Below are 19,186 nucleotides of genomic sequence, written 5' to 3' on the forward strand. Positions count from 1 at the left end.
CTCTACACAAAAAGAATTGGATGAAGAAAAAGTTGGTTATTATTTTGAAATTGATTTAAAATATCCAGAGGAACTCCATAACCTACACAAAGATCTCCCATTTGCTTGTGAGAAAGAAAGTCCAAAGAAAGAATGGTTGAGTGATTATCAACGATCGTTTGATATAGGTGAATCAACAGAAAAATTACTTACTACATTATATAACAAGAAAAATTATGTTCTACACCAAAGAAATTTGCGACAATATTTATCAAAAGGTCTAAGAGTAGAGAAGATCCATAGGGTTCTAAAGTTCAATCAAAGTCATTGGTTAAAGGGGTACATTGATTTTAATACACAAAGAAGAACAGAGTCAAAAACAGATTTTGAGAAAGACTTTTATAAATTGATGAATAATGCGGTCTTTGGTAAGACTATGGAGAATGTGAGGAAAAGACAAAATATCAGACTATCAACATCTTGGGAACAAGCATCAAAATTAATTAATAGACCGAGTTTTACTCGAGCTGAGGTCTTTACTGAGAACTTTTGTGCGATCCATTTGATTAAAGAGAGTATTGAAATGAACAAACCTATTTATATTGGAACAACAATTCTTGATTTATCAAAGTCATTAATGTATGATTACTTTTATAATAACTTGAGGAAGAAATATCAAAATGATGTTAATCTACTTTATATGGATACAGATAGTTTTATTTTGAAAATTAATACCAACGATGTTTATTCAGACATGAAAAGAGACATTAATATCTATGACACGAGTAATTACAGTCCAGAGAGTGAGTTGTTCTCTTCTAAAAATAAAAAGGTGATTGGAAAGTTCAAGGATGAATTAGGAGGAAATGTTATGAGTGAATTTGTGGGATTGAGGTCAAAGGCTTATGCTTATAAATACATTGTGAATAATGTTGAAAAGACTGATAAGAAGTTAAAAGGTGTAAAGAAAAATGTTATTAAAGAAACAATAAACTTTAAGGATTATTATAACTGTTTAACAACAAAGAAAGAAGAGTTTAGAAAGATTAATGGAATAAGAAGTTATAAACATCAATTATATTCAGAAGAGATAAATAAGAAAGCATTGGGGGCTTTTGATGATAAGAGGTTTATTTTAGAAAATGGAATTGATAGTCTCCCTTATGGTTATATAAGTATATAAGTGATAAGATATATATATAAGTGATAAGATATATATAAGTGATAAGATATATATAAGTGATAAGATATATATAAGTGATAAGTTAAAAAGGGGGGGGGTTGGGGATTTTAACGGGCTACCGCCGCCTTTTTTACTATTATATAAATGATAGAACCAAGTATCAACCAGACTAAAGAGTGGAGGTGTAATCAACCTTGGTATATAAATGGAAAACATAATGAATGTGAAAAATATCAAATAGGTATAATTGAAAAGGCAACTGGTAAAAAAGTTCACAAAACAAATAAGAGAATTAATTTAAATACCGGTGAATTGGGTAAAAAAGATGGAAATATTTTTGAGTGGACGGAAAACTTTGATGGTTGTCAGGAAAATATATACTTTAATTTAAAAATGGTATGTGGCACTGGAGGCGCTCAAGCAAGAACATTGAGGGAGGTTTACCATTTTATCTTAGCTCAGTTAAAATATCTTAATAAAGAACCAAACTCAAACATATTTTTTGTTAATATATTAGATGGTGAAGAGAGTTGTAGGAGAATTAAATTATTTCCCACGCATAAACAAATATTTGTAGGGTCGTTGTTTGAGTGGGTTATATTCACCAGATGATATTAAGAGTAAAAGGTTAAAAGGTCCATGAGGTCAGAAGGATCACAGGTGTTTAAGTGGTCTAATGAATAAGGATAACATGTCAAAAGGTTAGAAGGTTCGTAAAGAACAGGGTGAGAGAAATATAGGTGTTTAGGGGCAATGAGGGAGGGAAAGAATTAATATGGAAGTGAATGGGTCAATGTTTGAGTGGGTCAAAGATTAATCTGCCAGATGATATGTAGAAGAAGGATGATAGGTCTATAAGAGAAAACAAATATTTGTAGTGTTTGAGTGGTCTAATGAACAACATTAAGGATAGGTACTACAGACAAAAGGTTCATAAAGATGAGGGTGGGAGAAATAGAGGTGTTTATGATTTTTGAAAAAGACAAGGGGGTAAATGACATTAGATAGGGATTTCCCATGTTAAACGGAGGTGTCCCAGAAGCAACATTATTACACTACTGACCCCGGACACCCCAAAGACCCAAAATATTGAAAAGACCCCGAACACTGAAAAAAACCCAAAGACCCAAAAGACCCCAAACAATGCAAAGACCCCGAAGACACCCATAGACCGAAAAGACCCAAATAACCAAAATACCCCAAAGAGCCAGAAGTATCCGAAGACCCAAAAGACCTAAAATACCCCGAAGTCCCAAAAGACCCCAAATACCGAAAAGACCAGAAAACGAAAAAGACCCAGAGGACCCAAAAGACCCTGAAAACCCAAAATACCCCAAAGACCCAAAATACCATAAAGATCCCTGAAGACCCAAAAGACAAAAATATCCAAAAATACCCCAAATACCCAAAAGATGCCAAAGTCTCCGAAGACCCAAAATACCTAAAATACCCTGAAGACCCAAAAGACCCGAAAGACCCAAAAATACCACAAAGACCAAAAAAATCCGATAACCCTAAAGACCCTGAAGAGCCAAAAGACTCCAAAGAACCGAAATACCCTTAAAGACCCCAAATACCGAAAATATTGAAAAGACCCTGAAGACCCAAAATATCCTGAAGACCCTTAAAGACCCAAAAGACCCCATAGACCCAAAATACCATAAATATCTTTGAAGACCCAACACACCCAAAAGATCATTGAATACCCAAAAGACCAAAAATACACAAAGATCCCAAAGATCCTTAAAGACCCAATAGGTCGAAAATACCCAATGGACCCTGAAGACCCCAAAGACCAAAAGACCCCGAAGATTGAAAAGATCAAAAAGACCCCTTAAGATCCTTGAAGTCCTAAAATCCCCAAAATAATGAAAAGACCCCAAATCCAAAATGACACCAAAGACTGAAAAGACCCTGAAGACACAAAAGACCCTCAAAGGGGAACCCAAACGCAATATTTCTTTCTGAAAAACCATTGACAATCATTAATCACGGTCTAACTTGAAGGGAATTACTTTTTTATTTGCCTATCACAAAGTGCCGAAAATACCCTAGACTCGATTTTAGGGATTGCAGGTGACGTCACATTGTGAACTCACCGTGATCCTGCCAGCGATGGTACATAGAGAAACGGTGCGTTGCGAGCTTGGATTCCAATACTGATTGGGGATGATGAATGAGGTGGGGGAGGTGTGGGGTGGATGTGGGTATTGTTGGCTAGGGTGACGGTTGCCTGGCGATTGTGAGGGGATGATGGAGTTGTGGGAGGGGTGTGGGGTTGTTATGGGTATTGTTAGCTAGGGGATAATGGTATGGGCGTCAAGTCAGCTGTCCAACCAATGGGTAAAGAGTGGACATACATATGTACAGACATACATACATACATACATACATACATACATATATACATACAAACACTTGCTCCATTATATATAGACGAGCATAAAGCCCATCAAAAATGACGGGTTGGAGCAGTTTATTTGACAGTGCAGCCACGTGAGTGTGCCAAAGTCTGAAGCCTGGGCCTAGTATCAGGTGTGCTCTCATCTTCCTTATTTATTAGATATCTTACAGACGTAAATGGACACTGTTTACTTTGCGCACTTTGCATGTCATGTTCAGTGAATGTCACCTCCCTGTACCTTGTATTTATTTTGATTTTTTAAAAACCGCTTCCGTACACCGACCTTGAGGCTCGGTTTGCAAGCCACCGTCTACAATTCCAAGGTAGGAGACATAATTACTCTTCTTTTGGGTCTTCAGAGTCCTCAGGGTCTTTTGGCTCCTCTGGTTCATTTGGGACTTTTGGGTGTTCAAGATGTTTTGCATCCTTGGGATCGTTTGTGTCTTTTGTGTCCTCTGGGTCATTTGGGTCCTCAGGGTGTTTTGGGTCATTTGAGTTTTTTGGGTCTCTGGATCTTTGGGGTCCTCGGGTCTTTTTGGTCATTTGGGTCTTTGGGGTATTTTGGGTCTTTGGGGTAATTTGGGTCTTTGAGGTCGACTGGGTCCTCGGGGCCTTTTGGTGTTTTGGATTGACATCCTACAGATGTAAATGAACACTCGGTTTACTCTGCGCACTTTGCACATCACATCTTACTATAATTCACCAAATGTCCGTCCGTCTGTTCGAAGGTACCGCAAAAACGGCTCAACCGATCGAAACGATATTTTGTGTGCGTAATCCTGGGATCTCCAGGAGTAAAATAGGCTATTTAGTTTTCCCAATTTCAGCTTTGGTCTCCAGTATTCTCAGGTTTGGACTCCCGCATAACATTCATGTTCGCATAACGTCCATTGTGACGATGTTCCCATTGTGACTATGTATGTGTTCACGGTAGTGTTTGACGTGACGGTGTGAACGTAATTTCGTAATGTTTTTCGTTTCGTAATCCTTTAATGAACGTTTAATGTTTAATGAACGTTTAATGTTTAATGAACGTTTAATGTTTAATGAACGTTTAATGCCCTTCGATGTCCGGGGCCGCACGTGCGCGACACTGGACGGGCCAGCGTGTACCTTGCCCTTCGCCGTCAGGCTCTGGTAAACCGCTGAGCCCCATCCGTGATGGGGACTGGGGCTTGAGGCAGTGTCCTTCATTAAAAGTATAATAAACGCTGTCTCCATCGATCTTGCCAAGGCCGTAACAGCTATCGGCTCAAAATCCTTTTAACTGTTGATTTGGTACAGTTACACATATCGGGAATTTGGTACACGTATCGGGAGTACATACGACATAGCGATTGTGAACACTATTATCGATCACGATTCACGATCACGATCATCACGATCATTGTGTATCGATCACGATTTGAAACACAATGGAATAATATTTACCGATATGAACAGTGATGTGGCTTTTATTGAAATTCTAAAGATAGTTTAGATTTTGATGATTTGCGTGTGATATGCTTCAACGGATGTTTATATGAATCGTTTAAAATAAAAAACCTTCAATTTCTGATATTTTGCCTTTTCATTTGGGCTTCCCAATTGGAGCCCCGCCCATAGGGTGGGTACCGTTGCTAGTTCAGCTAATTTCACCTCTCTACGCCGTGTATTTATTGTGAATAAAAAAAAAACCCGCTTCCGTACACTGACCACTCAGTTTGCAAGCCATCATCCACAAATTCAATGTAAGAGACATAATTACTCTTCTTTTGGATCTTCAGCAGAGTCCTTGGGGTCTTTTGGGTCCTCTGGTTAATTTAAGTATTTTGGGTGCTCAAGCTCTTTTGCAAATTTGGGATCTTCTGGTTAATTTTTGTCTTCGGGGTCTTTTAGGTCATTTGTGTCTTTTGGGTCCTCTGCATCTTTGGGGTCCTCGGGTCTTTTCAGTCATCTAGGTCTGTGGGGTATTTTGGGTCTTTGGGGTAATTTTGGTTTTTGGGTTCCACTGGGTCCTTGGGATCTTTAAGGGTCTTTGGGGTCTTTTTGGTGTTTTGGATAGTTTCGTTATGTGGGGTCGTTAAGGGTCTTCGGGGTATTTTGGGTTTTCAGGAACTTTTTGGTCTTCTGGGTCTTTTTGATTGTTTTTGGTCTTTGGGGTGTTTTGGGGCCTTTAAGGGTATTTGGGATATTTTGGGTCTCTGGTGTCTTTGTGGTCTTTTCAGTCTTTTGGGTCTTTGGTTTATTTTGAGTCTTTGTGGTATTTTGGGTCCTCTGGGTCTTTTGGGTTTTTTAGTCTTTTGGGTATTTTCGGTCATCTGGGTCTTTAAGGGTCTTTGGGATATTTTGGGTTATTGAGATATTTAAGGGTATTATGGGACTTCGGCGTATTTTTAGTAATCAGGGTCTTTTTGGTCTTCTGGTTATTTAAGTGTCTTTGGACTTTCAGGGTCTTTAAGTTTTTTGAGTATTTGGGTTATTTTTGGGTCTTCGAGGTGTTTTGGGTCTTCGTGGTCTTTTGGGTCTTTTCAGTGTTTTGGGTCTTCGGGGTCTTTATGGGTCTTAAGGGTCTTGGAGTCTTTGCAGTGTTTTGGGTCTTTGGTGTATTTATGGGTCTTTGGGGAATTTTGCGTCATTCAGGGCCTTTGGGTTTTTGTTGTCTTTTTGGTCTTTAAAGGTCTTGTGGTCTTTGGGTTATTTTGGGCATATTGGGTCTTTGGGGTCTTTTGGATATTTAAAGGTCTTTGGGGTGTTTTGGGTCTTTAAGGGTCTTTGGGATATTTTGGGTCTCTGGTGTCTTTGTGGTCTTTTCAGTCTTTTGGGTCTTTGGTTTATTTTGAGTCTTTGTGGTATTTTGGGTCCTCTGGGTCTTTTGGGTTTTTTAGTCTTTTGGGTATTTTCGGTCATCTGGGTCTTTAAGGGTCTTTGGGATATTTTGGGTTATTGAGATATTTAAGGGTATTATGGGACTTCGGGGTATTTTTAGTAATCAGGGTCTTTTTGGTCTTCTGGTTATTTAAGTGTCTTTGGACTTTCAGGGTCTTTTAAGTTTTTGAGTATTTGGGTTATTTTTGGGTCTTCGAGGTGTTTTGGGTCTTCGTGGTCTTTTGGGACTTTTCAGTGTTTTGGGTCTTCAGGGTCTTTATGGGTCTTAAGGGTCTTCGAGTCTTTGCAGTGTTTTGGGTCTTTGGTGTATTTATGGGTCTTTGGGGAATTTTGCGTCATTCAGGGCCTTTGGGTTTTTGTTGTCTTTTTGGTCTTTAAGGGTCTTGTGGTCTTTGGGTTATTTTGGGCATATTGGGTCTTTGGGGTCTTTTGGATATTTAAAGGTCTTTGGGGTATTTTGGGTCTTTAAGAGTATTTGGTGTATTTTGGGTCATTGGGGTATTTTGGGTCTTTAAGGGTCTTGGGGTCTTTACAGTCGTTTGGGTCTTCTGGGTATTTATGGGTCTTTGGGGAAATTGGGGTATTCAGTGTCTTTAAAAAATGTCTTCATTCAAAATGTCTTCTTCAATGTCTTCAAAGACAGAAATACAAGTTTGTGTGGCAAGGGTGCCCGGAAGGCATGCATGGTGTTGGTGTCCTGTTTTCTGAGGAGTTTGTAGACAGTGTGATGAGTGTGACGAGAGTCAGTGAAAGGTTGATGATGGTGAAAATGATGATTGGAAAGCTCTTGGTGAAAGTCATCTCGGGATATGCTCCGCAGGTTGGTCGGAGCGATGAAGAGAGGGACAAGTTCTGGTATGCGATAGAGAAGCTGATGGAAAACGTGAAAGATGAGGAAGTTATTGTGGTAGGAGGATACCTAAATGGGCATGTGGGAAGGAGTATGGACGGTTTTGAGGGAGTTCATGGGGGTTACAGATATGGTGTGAGGAATGGAGAAGGTGAAAGGATTTTGGAGTTTGCTGATGGAGCTGGTTTGTTGATTTGTAATACTCAGTTCCAGAAAGAGGATAATAAGCTTGTTACCTACACGTCAGGTGGGTCGACGACAACCTGAGACTACCTGATGGTGCGTAGGCGAGATAGGGGGCACCTCCGGGACACGAAGGTGATCCCGGGGGAGGAGGCTGTTTCACAACACCACTTGGTTGTCTGCGACATACAGTCACGTGAAAAAGTAAGTACACCCCGTGTAAAGTTTTGACTTTTTCAACATATTTCAACATACAGCTATTTGATCCTCATTTCAACAATATTGAAAGATAAAGGTGATATAATATAACAAATATCATGAAACATTTACATTTTGTAGTCCATTGTATCATTTAAATAAACATAAATGCAAATTTCGCATGTGGAAAATGTAAGTACACCCTTGGCTCCAATAGGTGGTATTGCCCCCTTTGGCAGAAACAACCTCAAGTAGGCGTTTCTTAGAACTGTCTAACAGTCTCTGACATCGACTGGGAGAACTTTTTGCCCACTCCTCCATGCAGAATTATTTCAGCTGTGCGATGTTTGAGGAGTTTCTTGCATGGACAGCTCGTTTCAAATCCCCCCACAACATCTCGATGGGATTTAGATCCGGGATTTGTCTTGGCCATTCCAGAACCGTCCATTTCTTTCTTTTCAGCCATTCCTTGGGGGATTTACTGGTATGTTTAGGGTCATTGTCATGTTGCAATGTCCACATTCGGTTGAGCTTGAACTTTCTGACAGATGGCCTCACATTATCCTCAAGCACCCTCTGGTACAATGAAGAATTCATAGTGGATTCTATGATGGTGAGCTGCCCGGGCCCTGATGCAGAAAAGCTGCCCCAAACCATAATATTTCCACCACCATGCTTTACAGTTGGTATCAGGTTCTTGTGGTCAAATGCTGTCTATGGTTTTCGCCAAACATGTCTTCTGGTACTGTGGCCAAATAGCTCGACCTTTGACTCATCTGTCCAGAGCACATTGTTCCAGAAGTGCTGGTCTTTGTCTAGGTGTTCATTGGCAAACTTTAGTCTTGGCCTGATGTTCTTTCTGGACAGCAAAGGTTTCCTCCTGGCACACCTCCCATCTAGATCAAATTTGTGCAGCCTCTTTCTAATGGTAGACTCGTGCACTTTGACATCAACAGTGGCAAGTACCTGTAGGTCCGGTGATGACATTCTGGGGTTCTTAGAGACATCTTTCAGCATCTTGCGGTCTGCTCTCGGGCTGAACTTGCTGGGGCGGCCAGGCCTGAACAATTTGGCAGTTGTTTGGCATCTTCTCCACTTGTAGATGATCTTCCAGACAGTCGAATGATTGATTTCAAATTGTTTGGAGATCTTTTTAACTCCCTGCCCAGACTCGTAGGCATCTCTAACCTTCTTTCTGAAGGCCTCAGAGACCTCTTTTGATGTAGGCATGGTGACGCCGCACACTTCAACAACAAAGAGCAAACCAAACGAAATGTCTGAGGTTTAAATAAGACAGGTTCCTCCAAGATCCTCTCTGACGATGTTCTAATCATTTGCACCTGAGCTGGTGCACCTGATTCTAATTTTAGGTATTTGAAGTAGTGATAAATGTAGCGGTGTACTTACTTTTTCCACATGCAAAATTTGCATTTATGTTTATTTAAATTATCCAATGGACTACAAAATGTAAATGTTTCATGATATTTGTTATATTATATCACCTTTATCTATCAATATTGTTGAAATGAAGATAAAATAGCTGTATGTTGAAATATGTTGAAAAAGTCAAAACTTTACATGGGGTGTACTTACTTTTTCACGTGACTGTAAGGGTGAAAGGTGCGAGGAGAGCATGGCGGGTGAAGTACCAACCAAAAATGAAGGTGTGGAGGTTGAAAGAGGTGACAGTGAGGAAGGCATTAAAAGAGAGGCTGAGTATGGCAGAGGATTATGTGGTTGAGCTTGAAAGTGGTTGGATGTCAATGAAAGATAATCTGTTAGGATCCGTTGGTGAGGTATGTGGATGGACTAAAGGACCACCGAGGCACTCGGAAACATGGTGGTGGGATGATGAAGTTGGAAAGAGGATTGACGAGAAGAGGAAGAAGAACAAGGAGTGGCAGAAGGCGAAGGGTATGGGAGCAGAAAAGACAGAGCATGAAAGTTATAAGGCAGCCAAGAAGGCTGAAAAAGAAAGAGGTAGCAAATGCGCAGGAGGCATGTAGGAACATGTTCGGAGAACGCTTGGATTCGGAAGAGGGTCAGAGAGCGGTATTCAGGATTGCAAAGCAGATAGCGAAAGAGAGGTGTGATGTGATGGGGATGAGTTGCTAGAAGGCTAAAGTGGGACAAATGGTTGTGGACCCAGATGGAATTAAAGGAAGATGGAGGAGATATATGGAAATGCTGTTGAATGCAGAGGATGAATGGGATGGCAACATCGAGAGTAACCCAGGTTTATGACCGGCAGAGAAGATAACTGAGAAGGAAGTTGAGGAAGCGATAAAAGCAATGAAGAGTAGAAAAGCAGTAGGGCCGACGGGAGTTGTGGGAGATATGACGAAGGCAGCGGGAAGTTGGGGGTGTTACGGATTCGTTACTTCGATTGTTGTGGTTTTCATCCATTGTAAACATTTTTGATTCCATGTGCTATTATTGTTTTCAAAAGGTTTGTTGCTTATGAACTGTTTTCAAAAGGTGAAAACGTTTGAGTTAAAAGAAACCGAAAACCGGATCGGGAACCGGACAACTAAGAAGAGGAAGAGAAAAAGAAGGCGGGGTGAGTGAGTTCGACAAGAAAGCTGAGCTGCTCCGAGTTCTGAAGCGAACGTTGGCGAGCAAGAGTCACAAGTGAACTTTGGGTTTCCCAGGAAAGGGATTCCTGCGACAGAGTTGTTATCGCTGTGACAGATCAACCTGCATGTCAGGTTTTGCGGTAGATTCCGAAGAGAATCGTTGGACTGCCGTTACATCTCCAGTACGGGCCGTCGGCCATTTTGACTCGCGTGCTGTGCGCGTCGAGCAAGGTTTCTTTGCTTCGTCAGCCGTTTTCACCACTTTCAGACGTATCTGGTGTGGGTGTGTGTAACGTGGCTTTTAAATGGAAAATCTGCGTGTCGCCGAATGCGAGCTGTGAAACTTCCATACCCGAGGGTGTGATCTCTCAGTCGCCTGGAGAGCGCCTTTGGATTTCCCAGACGCCTTGAGGGCGCCTTTGCCCCGCTATGGCAGCGGGACTGTACTTGCCATCCGAACGGGATTCTGATCTTGATTGGACATTGATCTGTGGATCGCTGGAGCGGATCGACTTTGGCTTGAAGCCAGGGAATTGGGACATTGGGAATCTTCTTCTTTTCGCTCACTTGGGGCACAGTGAGTTATATTGTACGAAGCTGATGGTACCATCAAAGGAATGATATACTATTTGTTGTACAATTGATTTATTATTGTTTTTGTACTGTTAATCTTGTGTGATCTTAATACAATACTTGTTGGTTTGTAACAATTGGTTTGGCTTCACCATTGATCTTTGACATACAGTATAACACATTTTTCTGCCGTGACTCTTCTCGGGGCTCGGAGATACACCGTGACCAGTGGGTCGGGGAGGAGCACGTAACAGAAATTGGGGGCTCGTCCATGAAATTGGGGGCTCGTCCGAGAAATTGGGAACTCAATTTGGCCCAATTTCAAAATTGGCCCAAATTGAAATTGGGGTCCTCATCTGGGATTAAATTCCCTAACATGCAACTGGGATATAATTCCCTAACATTCCTAAAATTCCCAAATTTGGAATTTTTCTAACATTCCCAAATTAAAAAAAAAAAAAAATTGAAATTTTTGTTTGAAGGTTAACAGGTGCTAACTAATAGTCGCCATGGTGTTTCACACAGAACAGTTTGCGGCGTCCCCTAATGAGTCACAGTTCCCAGTGTCTAAAGTTCGGAACTCTTGATATTGGCCAGACATTTTAACTTGGAGGCCCCAGTTCATATGAAGAAAGCAGAGATGCAGACATTGGTGGTAGAATCTCTGGTGGGACAAGGAACATGGACAGAGGTAGCCTTGGATTGGTCACCCGAGGAAAAAGAAAATGTGGAGCTCTGGAAAATGGAGATGCAACTGCAGAGCCAGGAAAGGTTAAAAGCAGAGGAAAGGAGAGCTGCAAGGGAACTCGAGGAAAGAAGAGTAGAACAGTAACGAGAAATCGAGGAGAGAAGAACCAAGGAAAGTGGAGCTGAAGAAGAAGGAAGAGCAAAGGAAAGAGCAGAGGAAAGGAGAGCCGAAAGGGAGTTAAAGGAACCTCGTATCCATGCTGGCTTGTTCGACAACTAGGCAGAACACTTGGGATGTTGGTAGGCATGTGAGGCTGGTTCCACCCTTCAATGAAAAGGAGGTAGCCAAGTTTTTTTTACACTTTGAGAAAGTGGCTCAAATGCTAAAATGGCCTGTGGGGTCCTGGACTATGTTAGTGCACAGTGTTTTGGTGGGTAAAGCTCAAGATATCTATTCGGCTTTACCGATTGACCAATGTGCAGATTATGAGAAAGTGAAGAAAGCCATTCTCAAAGCCTATGAATTGGTCCCTGAAGCTTACCAGCAAAAATTCCAGAATGCCAGGAAGAGGGAGAGTGCGACCCATGTGGAGTTTGCCAGAATGAAGGAAACCATGTTTGATCGGTGGTGTGATTCGAAGGGGATTGGGAAAGACTTCAAACTGTTGTGACAATTGATCTTGGTGGAGGAATTCAAACAGTGTCCACGCGGACATTAAAGTACATCTGGAGGAAAAGAAGGTACCAGGGTTGTATGAGGCAGCAACCGTGGCAGATGACTATGCCTTGACACACAGGATGTGGTTCCACAAACCTAACTTCCCGCCTAGAGTTCGCCAGGGGAGTTATGGTACATCCGGTGCGGAGAATGAATATTCATGGGGACGGCCTGGAGATGACTATGAGGACAAATCTGATACCGCGACTTTTAGGGATCAGAAGACCACAGTTCCAAGACAGACTTATCTTCCGGGGGGCTCGAGGCAGACCACGAGTTTTTCCTCCGGGCCTACTTGCGCTTTTTGCAAGAAAACTGGGCATTTGATGTCCCAATGTTATGCCCTAAAAAGGAAAAATCAGGAGCGGAGTCAGACTAGCGCAACTCCGAATGTGTTGGCCAATGCGAGAAATCGTCCTTGGAGCACAGTGCCTTGTGAAGGTTCCCATGCCAAAGTTACGGCATCACAGAACGACCTTGTTCAAGAGGGTTACAAACCTTTTATTTCAGAGGGGGTGGTGTCACTGGATGGAGACTTGACTAACCAGAGACCTGTTAGGGTATTGAGGGACACAGGAGCACATCAATCTTTGATGCTTGAAGGCATTTTGCCATTGTCAGAGAAGACGGCTACTGGTGTTAGTGTCCTTCTACAGGGGGTTGGTGGCTATGTTAAAGCTCCACTTCATGTCATCCATTTGAAGTCTGATTTGGTGTCAGGACCGGTCACCGTAAGTTTACAAGCCACTCTCCCTGTAGAGGGAATCTCTTTTGTTATCGGGAATGATTTGGCCGGTGGTCAAGTTTCTGGTAACGCGATGTTTGATGAAAAGCCTAGTATGGAAAATAACACTGCACAGTTAGAGCAGGAGAATCCGGGTATCTTTCCATCCTGTACCGCGACTCGTGCTATGGGTAGGAAGCACTCTGAAGAGAAGAGGAAGGTACTGACGTCATGCTTTGCACAGACACTTCTTGTCAAGTACCCTGAAACTAAGTGTCAGCACACACTAGTCATGAATGGAGGCAATGTTGGCAAGCTCTTTGTAGGTGGACTGAACTTCAACACAAGGGAAGATGTTCTGGACTCTGTCTTCGGCAAATATGGACCACTCTTGGAAGCGCTGCTGATAAAAGACAGGGAGACGCAAAAGTCGAGAGGGTTTGGCTTTGTCACGTTTGAAAACACAAAGGACGCCATAGATGCAGAACAGGATTTGAATGGCAAGAATTTGGATGGTCGGACCATAACAGAAGAGAAGGTAGGCCATGGGCATCGAGGGGGCTACATAGGAGGAAAACGTGGAGGTAGTTTCAGGGGTGGCTACGGCTCCCGGTGTGGGAGTCGTAGTTTTGGTGGTGGCCGCAGTCGAGATTACTATGGAGGCTCCCAGAGTTACGGCAACTCCCGAAGGGATGATTATCAGGGTAGTGGCCGAGAAGGGGACCGCTATTCACATGACTACAGCGACAAGCGCTCCAACCATGATTATTATGAAAGTTAGGAAGAGTTTGAAGCACTGAATGCTGTGGAGCAGCCGAGCCAAGATTCCTACATGGATTAACCGTGAACTCCACATTCCTAAAGGCAACCATGTCGTGAATATTTCCAGGCCTCACCACCCAACCATCATGAAACCTGGCTCTCAGCTTGGCCTCCTTCAAAAAGTGCTATAGATTTGCTTTGTTTTGGATTGTTGATCACAACCCCTTAACCTTCATTCAAAAAATCAAAAATAAAAATCAGAGGTTGATGAGATGGAGCTTGGTCTTGTGGGAGTTCAACTTGGAAATTGAGCATGTAAAGGGCAGGGACAATATCGTTGCTGATGCTTTATCCAGAGTGAACTAACTTTGGAAATTTCTGTCGGTTGTTTGGAAGTTTTGTTGCTTTATTTTTGGGAAATATTAATTATTGTTGATCACGTGAATTGATGATTTGGGTGTAAGTTTTACTTTTGTTTGTTAAAAGAGTTTTGCCTGCAAAGAAAGTTTTCACTATGTTCAAACTTTCTTTCTTGAGGGGGGGAAGTGTTATGGATTCGTCACTTCCGTTGTTGTGGTTTTCATCCACTGTAAACATTTTTGATTCCATGTACTATTATTGTTTTCAAAAGGTTTATTGTTTATGAACTCTTTTCAAAAGGTGAAAACGTTAGAGTTAAAAGAAACCGAAAACCGGATCAGGAACTGGACGACGAAGAAGAGGAAGAGAAAAAGAAGGTGGGGCGAGTGAGTTCGACAAGAAAGCCGAGCTGCTCCGAGTTCTGAAGCGAACGTTGGTGAGCAAGAGTCACGAGTGAACTTTGGGTTTCCCAGGAAAGGGATTCCTGTGACAGAGTTGTTATCGCTGTGACAGATCAACCTGCGTGTCAGGTTTTGCGGTAGATTCCAAAGAGAATCGTTGGACTGCCGTTACGTCTCGAGTACGGGCCGTCGGCCATTTTGACTCACGCGCTTTGCTCGTCGAGCAAGGTTTTTTGCTTCATCAGCCGTTTTCACCGCTTTCAGACGTATCTGGTGTGGGTGTGTGTAACGTGGCTTTTGATTGGAAAATCTGCGTGTCGCCGACTGTGAGCTGTGAAACATCCATACCCGATTGTGTGATCTCTCAGTCGCCTGGAGGGCGCCTTTGCCCCGCTTTGGCAGCGGGACTGTACTTGTCATCCGAACGGGATTCTCGTCTCGATTGGACATTGATCTGTCGATCGCTGGAGCGGATTCACTTTGGCTTGAAGCCGGGCAATTGAGACATTGGGAATCTTCTTCTTTTCGCTCACTTGGAGCACAGTGAGTTATATTGTATGATCCTGATGGTATAATCACAGGAATGATATACTATTTGTTGTACAATTGATTATTATTGTTTTTGTACTGTTATTCTTGTGTGATCTTAATACAATACTTGTTGGTTTGTAACAATTGGTGTGGCTTCACCATTGATCTTTGACATACAGAATAACACATTTTTCTGCCGTGACTCCTCTCGGGGCTCGGAGGTACACCGTGACCAGGGGGTCGGGGAGGAGCATGTAACAGGTGTGAAGAGAATGACAGATCTGTAATCTGGGGGTGAAAGAAGGCCGCATTCCAGTGGATTGGGAACTGAGTACCCTCGTCCCTCACTACAAGGGGAAAGGTGACCCTCTGGACTGTGGCTCGTATCGAGCGATAAAGTTATTGGAGCATGGAATGAAGCTATTGGAAAGGGTGTTGAAGAGGAAGATAAGGAAGAAAGTGAAGATCGACGAAATGTAGTTTGGATTTATGCCAGGAAGAGGAACGACGGATGTGCTTTTTAGTATAAGGCAGTTGCAGGAGAAGTACAGGGAGAAGAGGAAGAAGTTGTTTCTTGGGTTTGTTGATCTGGAGAAAGCATTCGATAGGATTCCACCCGAAGTAGTGACATGGGTATTGAGGAAGTTAGGAGTGGAGGAATGGTTGATCAGAGTGGTGATGGCAATGCACGATAGAGCTCGCACAGCTGTAAGGACGAAGGACGGGTTTACCATGGGAGTTGTGTGCAGATGATCTGGTGTTGATTGGAGAGAGTATGGATGGAGGGAAGAAGAAGATGAACAAGTGGAAGGAAGGTATGCAGCCAAAAAGATCTGAAGGTGAATATCGGAAAAACAAAGGTGATGGCAAGTGGTAAAGCATGTGGTGAGGTGGAAAGAACTGGGTAGTGGCCTTCTGGTGAGTGCAGGAAGGGTGTCGGAGTGAACTCCATTCAATGTACAATGTGCGCTGAGTGGGTTCATCAAAAATGTAGTGGTCTGAGAGGGTCATAAAGCAGTGTGGTAGCTACATTCAAGTATAAGGTGTGCACAGAGGGAGCTGCAGGTGGAGGAAATGTTGAGTTGGATCTTGGAGACGGCGTGAAACTAGAAGGTGTGAAAACATTTTGCTACCGAGGAGACATGCTGAATGGAGATGGTGGATCAGATTCGGCAATGGTTGCTAGAGTGAGATGTGCATGGAAGAAGTTTCGGGAACTGAGTGGCATGCTTACGAGGAGGGGAGTGTCGTTGAAGCTGAAGGGAAAGGTGTATGCTACATGTGTGAGAAGTGTTATGATTTATGGGAGCGAGACATGGGTAATGAATGTAGAGCAGCAACGAAGGCTGGAAAGGGTGGAAATGCGAATGGTTCGGTGGATGTGCGGAGTATCGTTGAGAGAGAGGAAGACAAATTACGAATTGCAAAAGATGATGGGAATAGAGCCTGTGATGGATGCTGTGAAGAGAAACAGGTTGAGATGGTTTGGTCATGTGTTGAGGAAGGATGAAAGTGACTGGTTGAGAAGAATGATGGAAATGAATGTAGAAGGAAGTAGAGGACGGGGAAGACCGAGAAAGACTTGGCTAAAGGTGGTGGAAGAAGAAATGCGGGCAAGGGGGTTAACAAGGGGAGATGCAGAAAATAGGGCAAAATGGAGAAGATTGTCAAAGGGCCCGCAAGGCTAACCCCCGCTCTAGCAGGGAAAATGGCCTTAAAATTCCGGCTGTTGTTGTTGTTGTTGTTGTTGTTGTAATGTCTTTTGTTTTGTTTTTTTGTCTTTTGGATGTTTAAGAGTGTTTGGGGTATTTTGGGTCTTCGGGGTCTTTAACGGTCTTCAGGGTCATTTGGGTTTTTGGGGTATTTTGGGTGTTTGGGGTCTATTGGGTCTTCAAGGACTTTTCTGTCTTTTGGGTATTTGGGGACTTTTGGGTCTTGAGAGTCCTTGGGGTCTTCTCGGCCCTTGGGGACTTCTTGGTCCTCATGGTCTATTGTGTCTTTAACAGTCTACAGGGTATTTTGGGTCTTTGGGTATTTTGGGTGTTTGGGGTCCATTGGGTCTTGGGGGTCTTTTGGGACGATGTTAAAATCAAAGTGATGATGCGCAAGTCAAAATGACAACGTGAAAATGAAAGTGACGATGTGCAAAGGACGACGTGCAAATGACGATGTAGAAATGACTGCGTGAAATGAAAGTGATGACAAAAGAAATGCCGACGTGCAAATCAAAGTGACGACGTGCAAATCAAAATGACAACGTGCAAATCAAAGTGATGACGTGCAAATGACGACGTGCAAAGCAGTGACAATGTGCAAATCAAAGTGACGATGTACAAATGACAATTTGCAAATGATGATGTGCAAATCAAAGTGATGACATGCAAACCAAAGTGACGATGTGCAAATGCTTTGTATAATTGTATCGTTTGTTTTCTCAGCAACGTTATTGAACCATTTATGGATTTTATCAACAAACGTTTTTTCTTCCAGGTTACATATTGTCAAGCTCACCTGTAAACAGACTGTAGTAGTTTGGGTAGAAGAGCGTCGGGAAAACTGGCATCAGCCCTCTGGCCAGGACTCCGTGCATCGCCATCTCTCTCAGACCTGTCAGCTTCTCTCGACTCCCCTCTCCCAGGTACATCTCAGATAGACCCTCGGCCAAGATGAGCAGCAAGGGATGTGGATCCTTCGAGAGTCCAGGAGGCAGATGATTGCATAGGATCAGGAGACCCAGGTAGAAATCTGGTCCAAACCGTAGACTCTTCCATTGGGATGCACACGTCATTTCATTTACCTATCCTTCGACCTGTGTTCGTATTCAGGGATCTCTCCCTTTTTGCCTTCTCACTCTTGACCTTCCTCTAACACTCCCTACCCGTTACCTCTGTGGATCAGCACTCCTTTAGTACAGGTAATCTCCACCCCTCAAGCGTTCATCAGCTAGCTCACACCTTCCGACCTCTTCAGTGGTTTCTCCGAACGTTCTTTGACTCGAGGATGTCCAATCCTTCTACACTGTCTTCATTAACATCCGCCAAGACATGAATGTATTTATAGAAGGTGAGAAGAGTGAACAGTCTCATCCAGACAGGTGACCACCAACATAAGGTAAGTTGACAGTGTCTTGCAGGTAGAATGGCCCTGTGTCCAGTGTCGCCTTCACCGACTCCCCTGGCGAACTGTAATGTCCGTTTCTATTTATGTCACAACTCGATCTCTCTCTCTCTCTCTCTCTCTCCAAGTGTCTCCCCTCCCTCAAGACGATTTGGTACCTGCTAAGTATAACAGCACCTTATAAGGACACACTGCCTCCTCTCACTCCCAGGTCGATGCTACATTAAAGTCTTGCCTCCGTCTCCGCAAACATAACCCATCCCTCCATCACTCTGAGGATTTCATATTAGATCTTATTCCATTTTATATTAAATCACAAATGATGATTACAAACATTCCATGTCCTGTAAGTTTGATGATCACTGCCCTTTACTGGTGTCGAAGTTGAAATATGAATATTTTTACATGACGGGTAACCATTAGGCTTGTAGGATAGCTTTGGCCTTAAACGTACGCACATTCGCATCTGAGCTGTCAATCTGGGTTAGAATCCCGACCGAGATATAAACTGGACGATGGACTAGGTGGACCATCTGTTAGCATTAGCTTCACTTTGTGTATGTTAAACATCCCAAAGTGTCCTTCATAAAGAGTAGGTGACCTATCGCTGGCATCCTAAACAAATTCCAAATACTTGCTCTAACCTACAGAGGATGACATCAGCGACACAGCTGAGCCCCAGACAAATGATGATACCCACACCTATGTGGAAAAGTGAAGAAAAAGAAGAGGAAGAATAAGAGAATGAAAAGAGGAAGAAGATTGCTAAGAGCCAAACAACATCCTGGCGTCCTGCTGAAAAGGGCAAGTGTGAAAGGTTCAATCGGACTCTCAAAAACCTTTTTTCATCGTCGTCCTGCAGAGGACAATCCAAAATGGCCTGATCATGTATCTCCCTGAAGTGCGTACACGAAGAACATAGCCCTTCACTCATCCACAGCACACTCACACTTTATGTTTTTTGTATACCAAGTCGAGGCTCGTGTAAGAGATATCACAGAACATATAATAAAAGGAGCAAGAGAGAAGAGGAGGAGAGAGAGGGAAGCACAACAACAGTAGGGAACAGGGA

At 42.8% G+C, this 19,186-nt stretch overlaps 1 protein-coding gene across 3 annotated transcripts in view; it reads right to left on the reverse strand.

The window, feature by feature from the left end:
- LOC137433721 (glycerophosphocholine cholinephosphodiesterase ENPP6-like) overlaps positions 1-18,246 on the reverse strand; it is a 121,536-nt gene extending 103,290 nt beyond the window's left edge. The window contains exon 1 of one of the 3 annotated variants that reach the window (XM_068125987.2): positions 17,509-18,246. In XM_068125987.2, coding sequence (XP_067982088.2) covers positions 17,509-17,785 — 277 coding nt within the window. In that variant the 5' untranslated portion in view covers positions 17,786-18,246. The remainder of the gene's footprint in view (positions 1-17,508) is intronic. The other 2 variants (XM_068125985.2, XM_068125986.2) reach the window with 2 other exon arrangements.
- Positions 18,247-19,186: the final 940 nt, after the last annotated feature.

The sequence above is a fragment of the Myxine glutinosa genome, chromosome 10 (genome assembly GCF_964187855.1).
Source record: "Myxine glutinosa chromosome 10, kmMyxGlut1.1, whole genome shotgun sequence".
NCBI lineage: Eukaryota > Metazoa > Chordata > Myxini > Myxiniformes > Myxinidae > Myxine > Myxine glutinosa.